At 34.0% G+C, this 16,767-nt stretch overlaps 1 protein-coding gene across 1 annotated transcript; it reads left to right on the top strand.

The window, feature by feature from the left end:
* The first annotated feature begins 6,987 nt into the window (after positions 1 to 6,987).
* Positions 6,988 to 15,813, top strand: PP2-A15 (phloem protein 2-A15). The gene is made up of 3 exons (XM_086450164.1): positions 6,988 to 7,503; positions 7,637 to 7,755; positions 15,060 to 15,813. Exons 1-3 carry the CDS (start codon positions 7,192 to 7,194, stop codon positions 15,526 to 15,528), a joined length of 900 nt encoding a protein of 299 aa, XP_086306290.1. The 5' UTR covers positions 6,988 to 7,191; the 3' UTR covers positions 15,529 to 15,813.
* Positions 15,814 to 16,767: the final 954 nt, after the last annotated feature.

Genomic DNA, 16,767 nt, shown 5'->3' with positions numbered 1-16,767 from the left:
CCCTCTAAGTTAGGAGCAAGGCCCACCTTTAACCCATAGATAGGAGGCACCTCCATGTTAGTACCCCTTCAACGTTGGGTATTTGATGAAATAGCCCACCTTGTAACCCATAGATAGGGGCACCTCCATGTTAGCACCACCCCTACGTTGGGTATTTGATGAAATAATCCAAGATGGGAAACCAGCAAGAGTGACTAAGATTTTGAACTTTGATGAATACCACTTTACACACCTTGTGAATGTTTTGGGATTTTTTTTTTTTTTTTGTGCTATTTTCTCACTTGATTTAGAAAAACGTGATGCACATGTATGGTGCACAAAGACAAATGACTTACCATCCAATGTGACCTCTCATGATGTCTTTTGAATAAAAAAAGATAACAAAACAAAACAGAAAAGTTTGGTTTGGACCCTTTACTCCGTTTATACATTAGAATACATCTAATAGGTCATGGATTTATGATTAATTTACCGATTAAAAGAAATGAACCATAAACAAACTTTACGTGGTTTACCGCATAATCACGTAGTATTTTATGCCATTTATTATCAAATATAACTCACATTTTTTATGTAACATAGGTTATGTAATTAAATTATTTATCATAGAATATAATACATGCAAAATTCATAATTTACTATCTATATTGATCATTTTTGAAAAATAAGATCCATCTTAATGTATTTTCTCAAATTATTGCGAATAGGTCTTAAATTTAAGATTTTGTTCTCAATGTTTTCCTAAATATAACGGCACAATTATTAATATTTTTGTAAGTTTAATAAACAAAATATACTGACCATGTTAACTAGTTGGACCGATCTTGGGATCCATTTGCAAATTGAGCAGAGAAGTTCAATTAAAAATTGATTATGGTCCCTTATAATCATCATTATCACCGTTGTATTAAGTAAAATACACATTTTTTGCCAATAATTTTGAAACTAAAAATTTAAAATGTCATTACAATGTTGTTTATATTTTCAAGAAACATCATAATAACAAATTTTAAAATATAAAAAACCATTATTTTTTAAAATATTAATCAAAGTTTGGAAACTCAGTATAATGGCCGTAAAAATGTTAAAATAATAAATTTTAAAATGTTATTTGTGAAAATTATTATGAAATAAAATAATATTTGCAAAAATGCATTTTAAGCAACAAAATTAACTTTTAAGGAGTGCATTTTATAAGATAACTGGTTAGAGTCTTATTGTACATTATTTATAACATGTTATAAATTACATTATGAACATTATTAATCTTGAGGGAGTGACTCAAAGACAATTTTGAATCCAACAAGTAGTGAGAATCTGTAGGTTGTGTGTTCAATACTCAATATGAGCAATATTTCCTTGGGGTCACCCATGAGGGTGTTCCCTCACTTACCTGATACGTGTGATGTGCGGGGTGTTGCACGTGCTAGGGAGAGAGTCTCATATGCCTTGGTTCCAGCCCTGATTCATTTGATCCCCTTTGTCGGATGTAAGTCTGGATAATTATTCGTGTAACCTAGAATTCGAAATACCGATGGGGTGTCTCAATGGCAATTTCAAATCCAATAAACAGTGAAGTTGTGTGTTCGATACCAATATCAGCAATATTTCCTCAGGCCACCTGCGAGGGTGTCCCCTCACTTACCTGGTGCTTGTAATGTGTAGGCGTTGCATATGCCGGGGGGAGGGTCCCATATGCATTGGTTCCGACCCTAGCTCATCCAGTCCCCTAGTCAGACATAAGTCCAAACACCCCTGTTATTAAAAAAACATTTAGATACCAATTATCACGGTCGTATTCTTTCGAAGTGAGGTCGTACGGTGTAAGGGGTGTCAATCCACTTGCAAGTTTGTAAAAATGATCATACACCACAAACTTAGCTAGCAAATAAGTAAACGAAACAACACGAGGTAATACCCGGAGGCAACTTTATTGATATAATATTTGATTACACGGAGTAACACGTTATAAAAATAATAAAGTGTGTTACAAGCAATAAATAATCTTATGACACGCGGGACTTTCCACGTAGCTTAACTCGAGGGCTTTAGTTAACGTGGGTGTAGGCATTAGAGAACCAAATTAGATTTTAAACTTTGATTGATTGAGCACCCTTTGAGATGAGTCTTGAATGTTTTGGGACTTTGTTCTTGATCGATAAGTTTGCTTTAATGATCTTTAATTCATGATGGAACATTTCAAAGCGATAGAGAAGTTTTTGTACTCACGTACAAAGTTTGTAAAGGCATGGCTTACCAACCAATATGGCTTACTAAGATTTCTTCTAGATTTTTTTTGACAAAAAGGGGCTTAGGCCCATAGTTTAGTTGGTTGATATTCAATAATGGAACTTTGGGTTTGTGGGTTGAAATCTAGTCTATCATCAATAAATAAATAAAATTAACGTTACATCAATAATATATAACATTGGTTCTATCGTTTATTATTATAAGGTTGGGATTAGGTGACTCATGGAAAAATACATGATTTTGACTCTTAAAACATGAATCTTGTGCTCGGGATTTATATTTATCATGTAGTATAGTGTAGGTTACATCATTTATTAAATAATATAACACACCAAACTCCTATCTATTTTGGGATTTGCCAAGACATTTTCTTGAATGAAAAAACTTTGAAGCGAACAGGCCGCTAGCAAATTTTGAAGGAACCCTCTCCATTGCATTATAGTGGCATTTCCAAGGAGGTATTCACAATTTTGGTGGAAATGTAAAGGTGTGAAATAAATTTTAAAAGTCATGTGTTTTGTAATGAAGAGGGTTTCTTCAAAATTTTGAAGCGGCTTGCCTGCTTCAAAGTCGGACTCAATTCCTAGAAAGTTTTTCTAATAAACAATTATTTTAAAATAAAAGCACTCAATCACATATTAAACAAATGCACACAAAAATAATAGAGACCTAAGAATAAAGGGCATGAAAATTTGTTGACGTGGGTTGTCATCAAAGCCGATGTCTACTTTTTAAGGCTCTAAAGGGCCAATCCGTTCTTAAAAGTATGAGTCGTATTGGAGTGACCTCAAGATTGTATATCATATCGCACATCTTGACATGAAAGTGTGTAGGAATCATAGATGTTTTTAACTCATATCTCGATAAAGCATCTATTGTTCGCATACACTTTCATGTTTGATGTCACTTCAGCATTATTCTAAAAGTATTATAATATCTTCTCATTCTGCCCAAAATGACTTTGAGGACTTTAGCTTCCTTTCATCACCTCCATCCATCAAGGAAAATAACTTTTTTTTTTGGGTCTTCCAGTCAAGTGGAGTTGATTTGATTGGTCAACTATACCATGTGAGCATATTTGTATGATTGGCCTTGAGATATGTGTTGACCCACCATCCATATATTTTATTAAAAACCTTCTCAATGAGACTCTAAAATGTGAACCCTATATTTGTCAAAAAAAACAAAAAATGTGAACCCTGTAAAGTTGCCAAATAAGTTCAGACTATAATCGACCTTGACAGAACCCAATTTTTGGATTCTCAAACGGATCCAAAATAAAATCAATAAATACCAAGAAGGGTTCAGATCAGATCGTTAGATTTTCCTTGAGATTTGCAATTCTATATCTAAATATGTTATCCAATGGTCTAGTGTCAAGACCTTACGCCGACTGCAAGGGTGGGTAATAATATCAAATTTCCCATGTCATAAATCCTAAATTCAATTTTTTTTTCTTTCAATTTGGTTGCATTAAATATGATGGTGGAACTTCAAATTTCAAACCACCCTATTAATGGTAGCTTGGGCCCACAAGTGTCTCACCTAATGCACAAATCAAGCTAAACGTTGGGCCCATAATGACAATCAAGTGGGTGAAGATGAAGTTACCTAGTTTGTCGGTTCAATCGATTTAACTTTGGATTCAAAGATCACGATTTAACACTCAAAAATGAACATGAATTGTAGGGTATAGAAAGAGAGTTTGTTTTTCGATCATCTTAAGCTCTCTTCCTTAAAACAAAGAATGTGAGCAAGTTATACATTACGTGTGTATGTGTATATACAGACACGTGTGTCTAGAAAGATATCACATTTAAAATTCTTTGTCTTGTCAATTTTAAATGCCGTATTAATTTATTTAACAGTCAAGTATACTTGTAGCCAATCATATTAGCTACACATGGGAGCCTTTTTCTAAAGGCTAAAAAGGCACTCATCAGTTAGCTCGCCCCCTTTCTTTTTCTATTTAGCTTTGTTGCGCTATCTTATTAAGTGTTGTAGTATGTGGCTCATATTGAGTGGAACACGTATATAGAAAAAACAGACAGATGGGGTGAAGTGGAGTGTTTTGAGTGGAACGACGACATTTGACTTTTGGGATGTAATTTATTATTTTATTATTAGAGATGATTAATAGGTTGGGGGTGCGGGGCGATGCCCTCGCAGTACGGTACATGGGTATTATTGAAATTTTGTAATACCTATTGTATGGCTAGGGTTTACTATAAATTCATATGATGCAACTCTAATTTGATATATAGTGAAAATTCAGTTCCAAGCTCTTGTGGATGTAGGCACACCGCCGGATCACGTTAAATCTGTGTATTCTTATTTCTTTCTTGTTTTTCTCTTTTCGTACTATTCATTATAATTGCCGCATATAACACAACATTAAAAAATAGGTAATAAGTCTCATTTAATTCAAGCAGCCCGTCTTTTTTCATCTATACCAACTGCCACGCACGACCCAATAGGAACAATTTTTGCGCCCCTCTCTAGATAAGAAGCCGAATGCACCATCACCTACAACCCTTTCCTCTGTCGAGGACTTTCACGAAATGAAAACGAGCTGCATCGTCCTATCCTCGACATTTGTAAATTTAAAAAAATAAAAATAAAATGGCAATAAGATAAATCAATTAAACTATTCATTAATGTGGAAGGTAAAGTTTGGAGAGATCAAATATGTCTTTTAAAGAAAATAAAAATGCATTCGATAAAATATCTCTTTAGTTTATTTTACATATACAAAAAAATGCGAAGTCGTGCAAACAAATACATTAAATCTGTACCTTTTGGTTATGCAAGAGTTATATTGAGTTCATCAAACCTAATGAAAAATCAAGTGAACCACAATGATTGGCAAATTTGTTATTATATGATTCATTGGAATCGACAAAGCCAGAACAAATTGTGCTACGAACTAGCATGTGGTACAGTATACGAGGAACATACCTAATACTTTAGATATAAACTTGAATGTATTTTTGGTGACATTGGTCTTATATTGTATTTATGGATCTCATCATCATCATAAATTTAAGTTTTTTTTTTTTTTTTACCAACAAGGGATTGGCTCAAAGGCAATTGCGGATCGAAAAGTGATTAAAGCCCATAGGTCGTGAGTTTGAAACCCAGTGCAAGCATTAATTCCTTAAGGGCCACCCGAGAAGGCGCACCCTCACTTACTTGGAACATGTCATACACAGGCGTTGCACATGCCTTGAGACTAGTCCTTAGACAAGATCATAGTCTATGGACTGGGTAAATGGCAAATATGGGCTCGATCCACTGTCTACAAGATATCTGATTAATAAAAAATAAAAATTATTTCTCAAGTGCATTTGTTTTTAATTTAATATTTTTTAATCTTTTCATTCATCCATCTTGACATACTTGTATACAATGCTCATTAATCTTCATAAAATTATTGTGAGCTATATTCACATCACAACCTTTTTAATTCCCATTTGAGAGGCATTTTTCACCTTGCACTTAAAAGAAGAAGAAGAAAGATGCCTTGGACGAAATGACATCTTTATCATACTTTTGATAAAGAAGTCTAAATCATGGTCCAACTTAGGGCCCATCCATCAATGCACTTTAAAATTTTGGACCATCAAGAAGAATGATACAAGAAATAAGTGGTGAGATAATGATTAACACCATAAAAATGGAATTGGAGTGATGGGTATTTGCAATCCTAGAATAAACTCAGAATATTTTGGATACTCAAGCTGTACCCTTCGAAATATTGGTGAATATTTGATATACTCTCGTGCTTTAAATTGACGAAATACCTCTTGAGTGTTGATTAAGACCCATATATCCTCATCTTCAATCTCTTGTAAAAAATTCTTGTTTAAAATAATAATAATAATAATTGTCCTGCACTTCTTTAACCTTGAATTTTGTTGAAGATCGTCATTTATTTTTTCATGATGTGGTTAATTATTTAATTTTATCTATTATCATTTTTTAATAAAAAAATATAAATATTTATATAATAAAACACAACTGTGGATCTTAATGAGGTATAAATATCTCATCCAATAATAATAGAGCAGGATCTACATTATCTAACTCCATTTTTTTGTCTTTTCTCTCATTCTCCTATCTATTTTTTAATAATATCCTTCCAAATTTATTGTCTTTTATCTTTTACCCCCATTTTCAATAATAACTCTCAAATTCTTAAATCAAGTTTAGAAATGTAATCAAACAGGATTTAGATTCTAAAAGATAATTTTTTAAAATCCAAAATTTGAATATAAAATCAAAATCTTAGAATCTAAACCATCACCCACCCCATAAGTGGAGGAAACCCATAGGCACTAAAAGGATGGGCCAAACAACTATGAATCATAATAACCAAATTCGGGGTTCGACAATTATTCTTGGAGGATTAGTTCTACTAATTCAAAATAATCCATAGAAAATAAATAAATAATGCAAATGATGATTTTGTATTTCTTCTCAAAAATTCATTATCTTCAACCTCTCTAAAAAAAATCTATCTTATTCTTGATGAAATAAAATAAATTTATTTGTCCAATTTTGTTCATTGGAAAGCTATATTCCAAGAAGATAATACCAAGAGTAGGGAGTCAGATAATTAACTTACTCTCATTCGTATGAGATCAGCGATGCAGATCAAAATCACAAAAATACGTTCTTCAAGAAATCGAGGAATAATAAAAGAGAGATAAAGAAGAGATTCGTGAGTCATTTCTTCTGTCTATGTTCTTTCTTTCAATCTCTGACTCAGTGAGTCACAGTCTCACTCTCAAGCTTCCTTTTTTTTTTCTTTTTTCTTTTCCAAGTTCCAACTCTTCAGCTTTCATTCCTCAACATATCCGCCATTACTGAGCAGAGGATGAGGTGACACCACCACACAGAGACACACACACATACAGGGACAGGGAGAGAAAGAGAGAGATGGGGGCGTCTCTCTCGAACCTGACCGAAGGCGCGAATGGTTCGTCAATCGGTCCAGGGCTAGGTGACATACCAGAGAGCTGTGTTGCATGCGTGTTCATGTATTTGACTCCACCCGAGATTTGTAACCTAGCTCGCTTGAATCGTGCCTTTCGAGGCGCGGCTTCATCAGATTCAGTCTGGGAATCCAAATTACCACCAAATTATCAAGATCTGCTCGACTTGATGCCTCTCGAGAGGTACCAAAATCTATCTAAGAAAGAAATCTTCGCTCTCCTTTCTCGTCCCGTCCTCTTCGATGATGGCAATAAGGTTCGTATCTTTTTAATTTCTTTCTGTTTTGGGTTCATCTCTACTGTTTCTACTATTGTTAACGATGGTAAAGTTAGGGTTTTGGTTTTTATTTTTTTTTGTTGTGATTTTTGTTGACGAGGATGTTTTTCAGGAGGTTTGGCTGGACAGGGTTACGGGAAGGGTTTGCATGTCGATTTCGGCTAAAGCTATGGTGATAACTGGAATTGAAGATCGGAGATACTGGAATTGGATTCCTACTGATGAGTCTAGGTTAGTTTCCTATTCTAATTTGGACAATTTACAACCACCCTACTTCATTTATTTGAGGCATTTGCTAGGTTACGCAGAAATTTTGGATTTTTATTGTAGTACATTTTTTCTCCGAAAATTTACCCCAAATCTTTCATGTGCTTGTAATTTGATTTTTTTTATTATATAATTTTTTGCAATTTTAATTCTAAATTCTGAGCGAAAAGAAAAGATTTTTTTTTGGAAGAGGTGTTAGAAGCATGTTTTAAATCTCGTCCTATAGGTCTTGGTATTATCCACCAACGAGACGGACAGACAAGTCAAACGTATCGGTCGAGATTTAAAACCAAAGTTCATTTTTCTCATTGTTGAACTAGACGACTCAAGCGTATCAGAAAACTTGTCCAAGACGCCAAAATGAGTTTTAAAACCATGGTTAGAAGGATGTCTCACTTGGTAAAGTGGAATATATTTTTTGGCTAAGATGGGCTGATTGGTAATTCATCATTAAAGGTGCTAAAAATGAAGTTTTTCTTGATAAATGGTGAAGTATATTTTTGGACGTGGGAGATTGGGGAGTGGGAGTGAAGGATTTAAGCTATGGAGGTGAGGATGAGCCACAAAGTAGTTGTCCCATAGGGTAGTCGTTTTTTTATAGGTCCATAGGGTAGTCGTTTTTTAATGAGAAATTCAAAGATAAGAGTGAGTTTCCAATTGGGGGTGGGTAGAATTAGAGTTTGAGAAGTTGATTGGTTATTGGTATATTCATTGGATCAAATGGAAAGGTATTTTGGGACTGGGTCTTTAGGAGATATCCTCTAGGTTAGGTTGATGAGAGCATAAGGCTTTTCAGGTGGTTATAAGAGACTTTTATCTCTAAAAAGAGGTGAGGTTATAATATGGAAAGGCATGTCATCTAGCATAAATAAATTGATGAAGGTAGAAATTTGAAACTTAGAGGTAGAAACTTAGTGATGTGAAGGGAAGTAGCTAAATGCATTAAAGGTGTAGCGAAAGAAGTTTTTAGGGAATAACTAGTGAGTAGTGACAAAGGAACTGGGTGGCTTCCTAATTTACCCATTGCACGTTTGGAAATTTCTGTGGGGTTGGAGCATGCACCATGGGGGCTAGTCATACCCTACGATATTGAAAAAAAGAGGTTCTTAGGAAATCTATTAGAAAAAGTTACACATACAATGAAACTTAGTGGTGTAATAATGATTTAGACGGTCATTAGATAAAAAAAACATTTATTAAAAGCCTCAATAAATGACTAGAAACAAATAGAAGTTAAGAAAATATAAAAATACTAAAAGAAGGGTACGTGAAGTTGAACATAAGGCATATGACGATATCTATATAACATGCTGGGGAATATAAATGGTGAGAAACACGTATACAAGATGACACAAGTCAAAGAAAGAAAAACTAAGGACTTAAATTATGTTAGATGCATGTAAGACCAAGATGAAAAAGTTTGGGTAAAAGATGAAGAGATTAAAGAAAAGTGGCAGGTCATCTACAAAAAACTATAAAATTAAGATCATACAAGAGTTTTTTTTTTTTTTGTTATAAGTTTTATTTCCTTCTCAAGGCAACTTGCCTAAGTACATGACAAGACAACCAATTCTGTCTTAAGAGTACACCTAAGATCCCACCTGAACATGAAGTCCTAAAAAAAACACCTTTAATCTCATGAAATACCTTGCCCCAGAAAAACAACCCTCCTAAAATTTCAATGATCATCTCTTGAAATGTTAGTTATTTTTCTTGGAATATTCTTTTGTTTCTTTCCTTCCAGATGCCTTAGAAAATTGCAAAAGGTAAAAGTCCCAGTAATATTATCTTGATTTGAAAAAAAAAAAAAAACCTTTATTTCTCAACTTTGGAACAAAGACTTGGGGAAGACCCAATAGATTTGGAACGTGGATATGAAATGTGACTAAATCTCTCTGACAAAAGAATTGAATTAGGAAATGATTCACCAATTCCTCATTGACTTTACAAAGAAGCAAAAGAATATTAGGCTTAAATGTACTCAGATTGATCAAATGATCCAAACTTAGGATTTTATCCAATGCAACTTACTAGATGAAAAAAATAAACCTTGGATGGAATTTTGGGTCCCAAAATTGAGGAGATCGAAAACTCCAAAAAGATTGTAGGTATCGGGGATGAATGGAACGATCTCACAGAGAAGGACCTCTTTTGATTGCATGTTTGTTTCCTTTTGTCATCCTTTGCTGAATCAAAAAGGTAATTGGTAAAGTTCGTTAATTCTTGAATCTCTCAATCGCTAAACCTTTTTAATGCAAATCGCAGGTTTCTCTTGACAAAGTTGGGAGAAAATGCAAAAAAAAATAAAATAAGAAGAAAACTAGGCAGCGAAAGAAATAGAGAAATAATTGCCTACTTCAATGCAGAACCTTGGATGCACAAGGCAAGGAAAGAGAAATAGTAAGACTAATTGACATGTGGCTTATTATAGGCTGCAATGTGAACTGCATCACTTTTCGAAATCCAAAATCCTAAGATAATCCACCCCTGCCTCGAGATCACACAAGAGATTTATAACTAGGATATGCATGGGATATCAGAGAACACACATACTTCTATAGAATTATGACATCAAAAGTTAAAAAACAACCCAATAAAGATGAAGGTAAGTAGGGATTTAAAACGATATGGTATTCTAATAGAAGTATAAAATGCATAACTAAAGAAAATGTCAAGGCAATCGTTCTACTCAATCAAACGATGGATAATTTTAGAGGAAATATGATGAATATCCACATCGTTTTATTTATGGGACCGGTTTAAGAAATAAATCTATTTTTATGGGATCAACTAGTTGCAGATCACCTAGTATTGGTTGCACTCCATTACTTAAAAAATCTCCCTTGTACTCCTTACGTATGATTGCACTTTAAAAAAAAGGATTGCACTCTTTTTTAATCTTCATCTTCTTCTTGATCAACTAAAGTCTATGATAGCTTCGGCGTCGCCCTTCATCATCATTGCTTCTTAACATATAATTTGTAATTTGTCATCTTTTTTTTCTACTAATTGCACTTTATACGTGTAGTTGCGACACCATTTGTCGACAATAACAAGATAACACGAGTAAAATAGGATGAAGTGGGTTGAAGGAGATCGCAAAAACTCCTTCTGTGAGGTGCAACTAGTAGGGTTAAGATAGGAATTTTAAAAAAATGAGTATTTTTTGGTTGGCACACGATAAGAAACTTGTTATCTGCAAGTAGTTGGTTCATTTTTATTATTTTTAAAATTCATATCTTAGTCCTATTAGTTGCACTCATTGGAGGAGTCTTTGCGATCTACTTCAATCCACTTTATCCTTATTTGGTCTTATTTCAAGGTTTTGTCGCCAATCATAGTCACAAGTTCTATCTCTCAATGTTAGAATCATATGTATGAGTGAAATTGGTAGAAAAGTAGATGATGAAGTGCAATATTCTTTTTTGGAGTGATACTGATTAAGAAAAATGGTGGAGTCCCAAGCAATCATAGACTTTGGGCAATCAAGAGAAAGAAAAGATGAAGTACAATCATTTTTTTTCCGAGTACAATCATACGTATGGAGTGCAAGGAGGATTTTTTAAGCGATAAAAGTGCAATTGGCACTAGGTGATCTGCAACTAGTAAGTTTGTTACTAATATAGGAAAAAAAAAGTATGAAAAAGTATTTTGGAAAGTTATTATTTAAGGGATATTTGAAAAGAAAAGATTACCAAGTGGATATATTGACTTAATTAATGGCAATGTATGAAAGAGCCACAAATAGTGTAAGAACAAATTGTGAGGAGATAACTTAGTTTGCAATTACAAGTAGCTTATACATCAAGGATCCGTATATGCTTGTTTTAGTTATAGATGAAGTAATTGTTCATGTTCAAGAGAAATTCCCTTGGTTTATGTCATTAGTAGATGATACAAGGTTAGTTGATGAGATTAGAGATGGGAATCAATGCAAAATTAGAACTCTAAAGAATTACTTTGGAATCCAAGGACTTCAAAATAAGTAGAACCAAGAGTGTGGAGTGCAACTTTAGTAATCACATCTACTGTGAGGAAGGGCTAGTAAACATTGATGGTTAGGAAATGCCCTAAAGCGTCGATTGTCATAACCTTGGTTCTATTATCCATAATGATGGAGAGATTGAAGAATATGTTATCCATTGAATTAGAGTTGGATGGTTAGGAAATACCCTGAAACGCCGATTTTCATTACCTTGGTTCTATTATCCATAATGATGGAGAGATTGAAGAATATTGTATACATTGAATTAAAACTGGATGGTCAAGTGGATGAGTACTTAGGTCGAGGAGACCAACCAAATATACAATAAGAGGGTACAACATGACTATTCCATTGCAATGTAACAAACCCAATCCCAATGATCAAAAATGTCTTCAAAGAAGTCTTCCTTAAACTCCTTAAAAGCTTTACACCAAATGACCCAGCAAGTGGCAAAGGGGCTAAATTCCTAAGAACTCTTTTGGCAGCTACACATGACCCTCCTAAGAACGCGTTTCTTCTAGTGTGCTATGTGACCAACATAACCCAATCAAGTTAGAAGAAAATTTGGTAAATAAATAGTAAGACTAACCATGTTTTATGGAGTTGAATGTTTCCCGATGTAGGTTTGTTTGGTGGAAAGACTCAAAATAAAACTAAGAAATGCGTAAACATGTAACGAGAGGAAGATCAAACTTTTTTCCCTTTTAGAGGGACACAATGTGTGATAGTTAGGGTTTTTATTTATTTATTTGCTTTTGTTGTTTTCTTTTGGTTGGTCATCTCGATCGCCTTTTGTATCTTTTTCTATTTCAATAAAATTATACTTATAAAAAAAAGGGGGCAGATTTGCATTTGTGTTATGCCATAAAAAATATAATTTATTAGGTCATTTATGACTTAGTGTTGTGCCATAAAAAATATAATGATTGTTAAAGATTTGTAGGGTAAGGAAATGATTAAGGGTTAAAGATTTGGAAAAGAGGAAAGGATTAAGGGTTGAGGTTCGAAGGTTTCAAGAATTAAGATTCAAGAAAAGGGTTTCAAGAATTAAGAATAAAAAAAAAATCAAGAACAAGGAACTAAATGAAAATTAAGAAAAACAAAAGAATAAAAAAGAAAAATAAAGATTAGAAGAAAATAATGTTATATTTGACTCACTCCAAAATGGCTTCACACCACACCCATTGTTGGGAAGATCAAGCTTAAGCTTTCTTTTTTATTCATCATATTCATTCATTAAAAAAAAAAAACCCTAATACAATCTATATAAAGAAAATAAATATAAGAGTCCTAATCAAACTAAAACACCAAATGAATAACCTAATTTTTGTAACTGTCTATCTCCTAATTTTTCAACTCTAATAAACTTAAATAAAAGATAAACTAAAATTACTAAACTGCCCATAAATATTATAATAAAACCATGGGCCAATAAAACATCAAAATATGTCCCAAAAACATAAAAATTAAAGCCCTAAAACATAAATCTAAATAAAATCTAAAATCTACTCTCAAGATTCGATGTCCCCATCAATTTACTTACCAATAAAATACATTTAAATATTCAATTAATTTTCTGATAATTGAAAATGTTATTTGCTTACTAATATGTTTAAAAAACAATACGTATTGAACAATAAGCATTGATCTGGTGTGATACCTTGACCATGTTTACTAATGGACTGTTGAACCGTCAATTCTGGATTGTCTGAACTCTGATGATCTGTCATCTTTCCAGGGAAGCATTATTATAAGTCATTTAATGTTTTAATTTCAATGTGATGCCTTGCTTTGTGATTGAGGACCACTTCATAGAACTTGTGTCTTGCTTTTCATTAATTCATAATTTTTCTCTTGGATGTTACAACTTACAATCTAGTCTGAACTGGGCCCCCGTTGGTAAGACTAATAGGAAATACTTAAAGTTTGTTCTTCATTAAGAGGTGTCAATGATCGCAATAGTACTTACATGGAAAAGAGTTCTATGTCATTCTAGTCTGAACTGGGCCCCTGTTGGTAAGACTAATAGGAAATACTTAAAGTTTGTTCTTCATTAAGAGGTGTCAATGATCGCAATAGTACTTACATGGAAAAGAGTTCTATGTCATTTGCTGTACATGGAGTATTGCATTCTCAAACCCGCTTCTTTTCTTTTGTATTTGTGATTATTTTTTCAATTGAGTCTAGGTAAGAAGAAAGATAAAAAATCACATTAGAAAAGTAACTTGATATTTTAAAAATGAAATTGTTAGTCTGATTGTTTAAGTTGGGGATGCATTTTTAACTTCACTCTGGTTTTGAGTAACCTCATCCATGCATCTAGGAGCTTCAACATAGTTGTGCAGCCTGAAATTGGTGCATTGCTATGTTTGATCCCTGCCCTTTGTCTCATCTTTATCGTCATGACCGTACACATTTGATCCTTTGTAATCCCAGTTGTTTCTTGTCATATATCTCTTTATTTTGTCATTTTGAGCAGCTAAGACGGCACACCTGCAGTTGTTTCTAGTCCTTCACTGTCACCTTTTAATCTGCTCAACTTTCTTGATTTCCTGGCAGATCTATTCATTGATACAATGAGCAAATTTTCTTTTTCCCCCTTTTTTTTCCAAAAACCATGGGATTTTCCTCATTTTTTCCTTGGCCACTTTTGCTAATAACAAATAATGAAATCGAAGTAGACAATGCTTGGAATTGATCTACCTAGTAGACAAGACCTGAAAGAAATGCATAATGTTTCAAGATGGAGCTTACGGGTGATATCAATTGTCCAAGCCATGAAAAGATGTAATTTGAAAATTGTATGGTTTGAAAAAATTGTGGGAGGCAATAATGGAGACAAAAGCATAGTTTTTTTTTTTTGAGCTGAAACTGGAGAGCCTGGATGAAATGAAAGAATGGTACTCTCGTCCTGTAGGTATTGGGACTTTCCCTTGTCTAGTCCCATCTTAGATGTTGAAGTATTGATGATGATTTGCTTCTTTTTAATTTTTTTTTATTTTAAACTTGAAGTTGTGAGAATCCATCAGAAAAGGAAATAGCTAATACTGACTGATACTGTTGTACAACTGACTGCATTGTCCTCTTGTATTGGCTTTGTAATTTAAGTTCTTAGTATCTGTTGCTTTTGGCTGATAGTCAATGTACTCTCCATTGTGGGTTATTGATTGTTTCACTCATACCTGTTTTATATGCCTACTATTTTCTTTCTTCTGTGGTAAACCTAATTCTCATAAACATTGACTTGATGCCACGCCTGCCATATTTTGCACATTGTTTGTAGGTTCCAAGTGGTTGCTTATCTGCAGCAAATATGGTGGTTTGAAGCAGATGGGGCTGTTAAGTTCCCTTTTCCAACCGGTGTGTACACACTATCATTCAGGCTTCACCTTGGAAGATTTTCCAGAAGACTAGGGCGACGTGTCTGTAATTTCGAGCACACCCATGGGTGGGACATAAAACCTGTACAATTCGAGCTCTCTACTTCCGATGGTCAGCAAGCATCATGCAAGTGCTGTTTGGATGATTCTGACAATGATGACGCAAATGGCACCCAGAAACGTGGGTGTTGGACAGAGTACAAGGTGGGTGAGTTTATCGTCCGTGATTCGGTACCCATGACAGAAGTTAGATTTTCATTGAAACAAATTGATTGCACACATTCGAAAGGTGGGCTTTGTGTAGACTCTGTATTCATTATCCCTAGTGATTTGGGAGAGAAAAGAAGAGAGGTTTTGAAATATAGCAACTAACATAATGGAATGTGTTACAATGATCCCTGAAACTCCTGACTTGAGTGTATTCCAGTTCATAGTTGTGGGGATTTGATGCTGAGAGGATGTAATATTATGTGATTTTGAAGTATGTATACAGGTCGTCCTCGATGGTTTTGTAGCCTTTTTAGTTCTGTGTAGTAATACATGTCTCCTTGATGGATTTGTAATATCTGTTTGAAATTCTCTTTTTTTTCACAAGTATCATTGAAGCCTTGAAGATGAAAAATGAATGTTATGTGATCAGGCTTATCATCTTGCTTTTGGTCATGGGTTCTCATTCTGTAGAACATGTTAAAATGTCTTGAGATGCATTTTCCTTCCCTGCATCTCATCAATTAGGACGTTCTCAAGATCAAACATTTGATGCTTGACCCACACTTGTCTCATGGAGTGTACCTGTCAACTAAGCCCCATCTTTACTCATCTAGGTTAATAAGAATTGGGTTTAGATAGTTCAATCATTTCAAAATGGCAGCAAACATACCTTCTCTAACCTTTTTCGACTCATACATATTTTTTTTGGGGGACTAGGTATAATTTTATGGAAGAAAAAAAGAGAGAAGTTCGCCAAAACCTACCAAACAGAAGAGAAATAAACAAGCTAATGTGAAAACAAACACATTAAGTCTGTTGAATGACACTTAGAATTGGGGAATTTTACATCTCTTGTTAAAGGGACTTAATGTGTTTGTTTTCACATTAGCTTGTTTATTTCTCTTCTGTTTGGTAGGTTTTGGCGAACTTCTCTCTTTTTTTCTTCCATAAAATTATACTTAATCCCCCCAAAAAAATATGTATGAGTCGAAAAAGGTTAGAGAAGGTATGTTTGCTGCCATTTTGAAATGATTGAACTATCTAAACCTAATTCTTAGTTGAAAAGTTACATTTAAGTCTGTTTTGGGATCCCTCCCCCCTCTTAGTGTCATTCAACAGCCTCATTAGTTTTTGTGATTTATGTCAATCATGCCGATATATTCATTTTTTGTTTTGACCTCAAAAGGGACCATGATCATGTCATGAGTGGCATTGGATTGAGGTCTCAATGAAATTCCTTAGAGATGTTCTCCTTGTGAGGTTGAAACCTCAGCCTCAACACACACACACACACACACGTGGTTTTAAAACTCGGTTTTGCGTTTCGTCTCGTCCATGCCGGGTACCAAGTCATCTCAGACAAGTTTTCTGATACGTTTGAGACATCTCTTTAAAAAACGT

This window comes from Akebia trifoliata, chromosome 8 (genome assembly GCF_017979445.1).
Source record: "Akebia trifoliata isolate Shusen 1 chromosome 8, ASM1797944v1, whole genome shotgun sequence".
Lineage (NCBI taxonomy): Eukaryota > Viridiplantae > Streptophyta > Magnoliopsida > Ranunculales > Lardizabalaceae > Akebia > Akebia trifoliata.
Note: the sequence above shows the minus strand (reverse complement) of the source record. Positions and strands in the feature narration are given on the sequence as shown.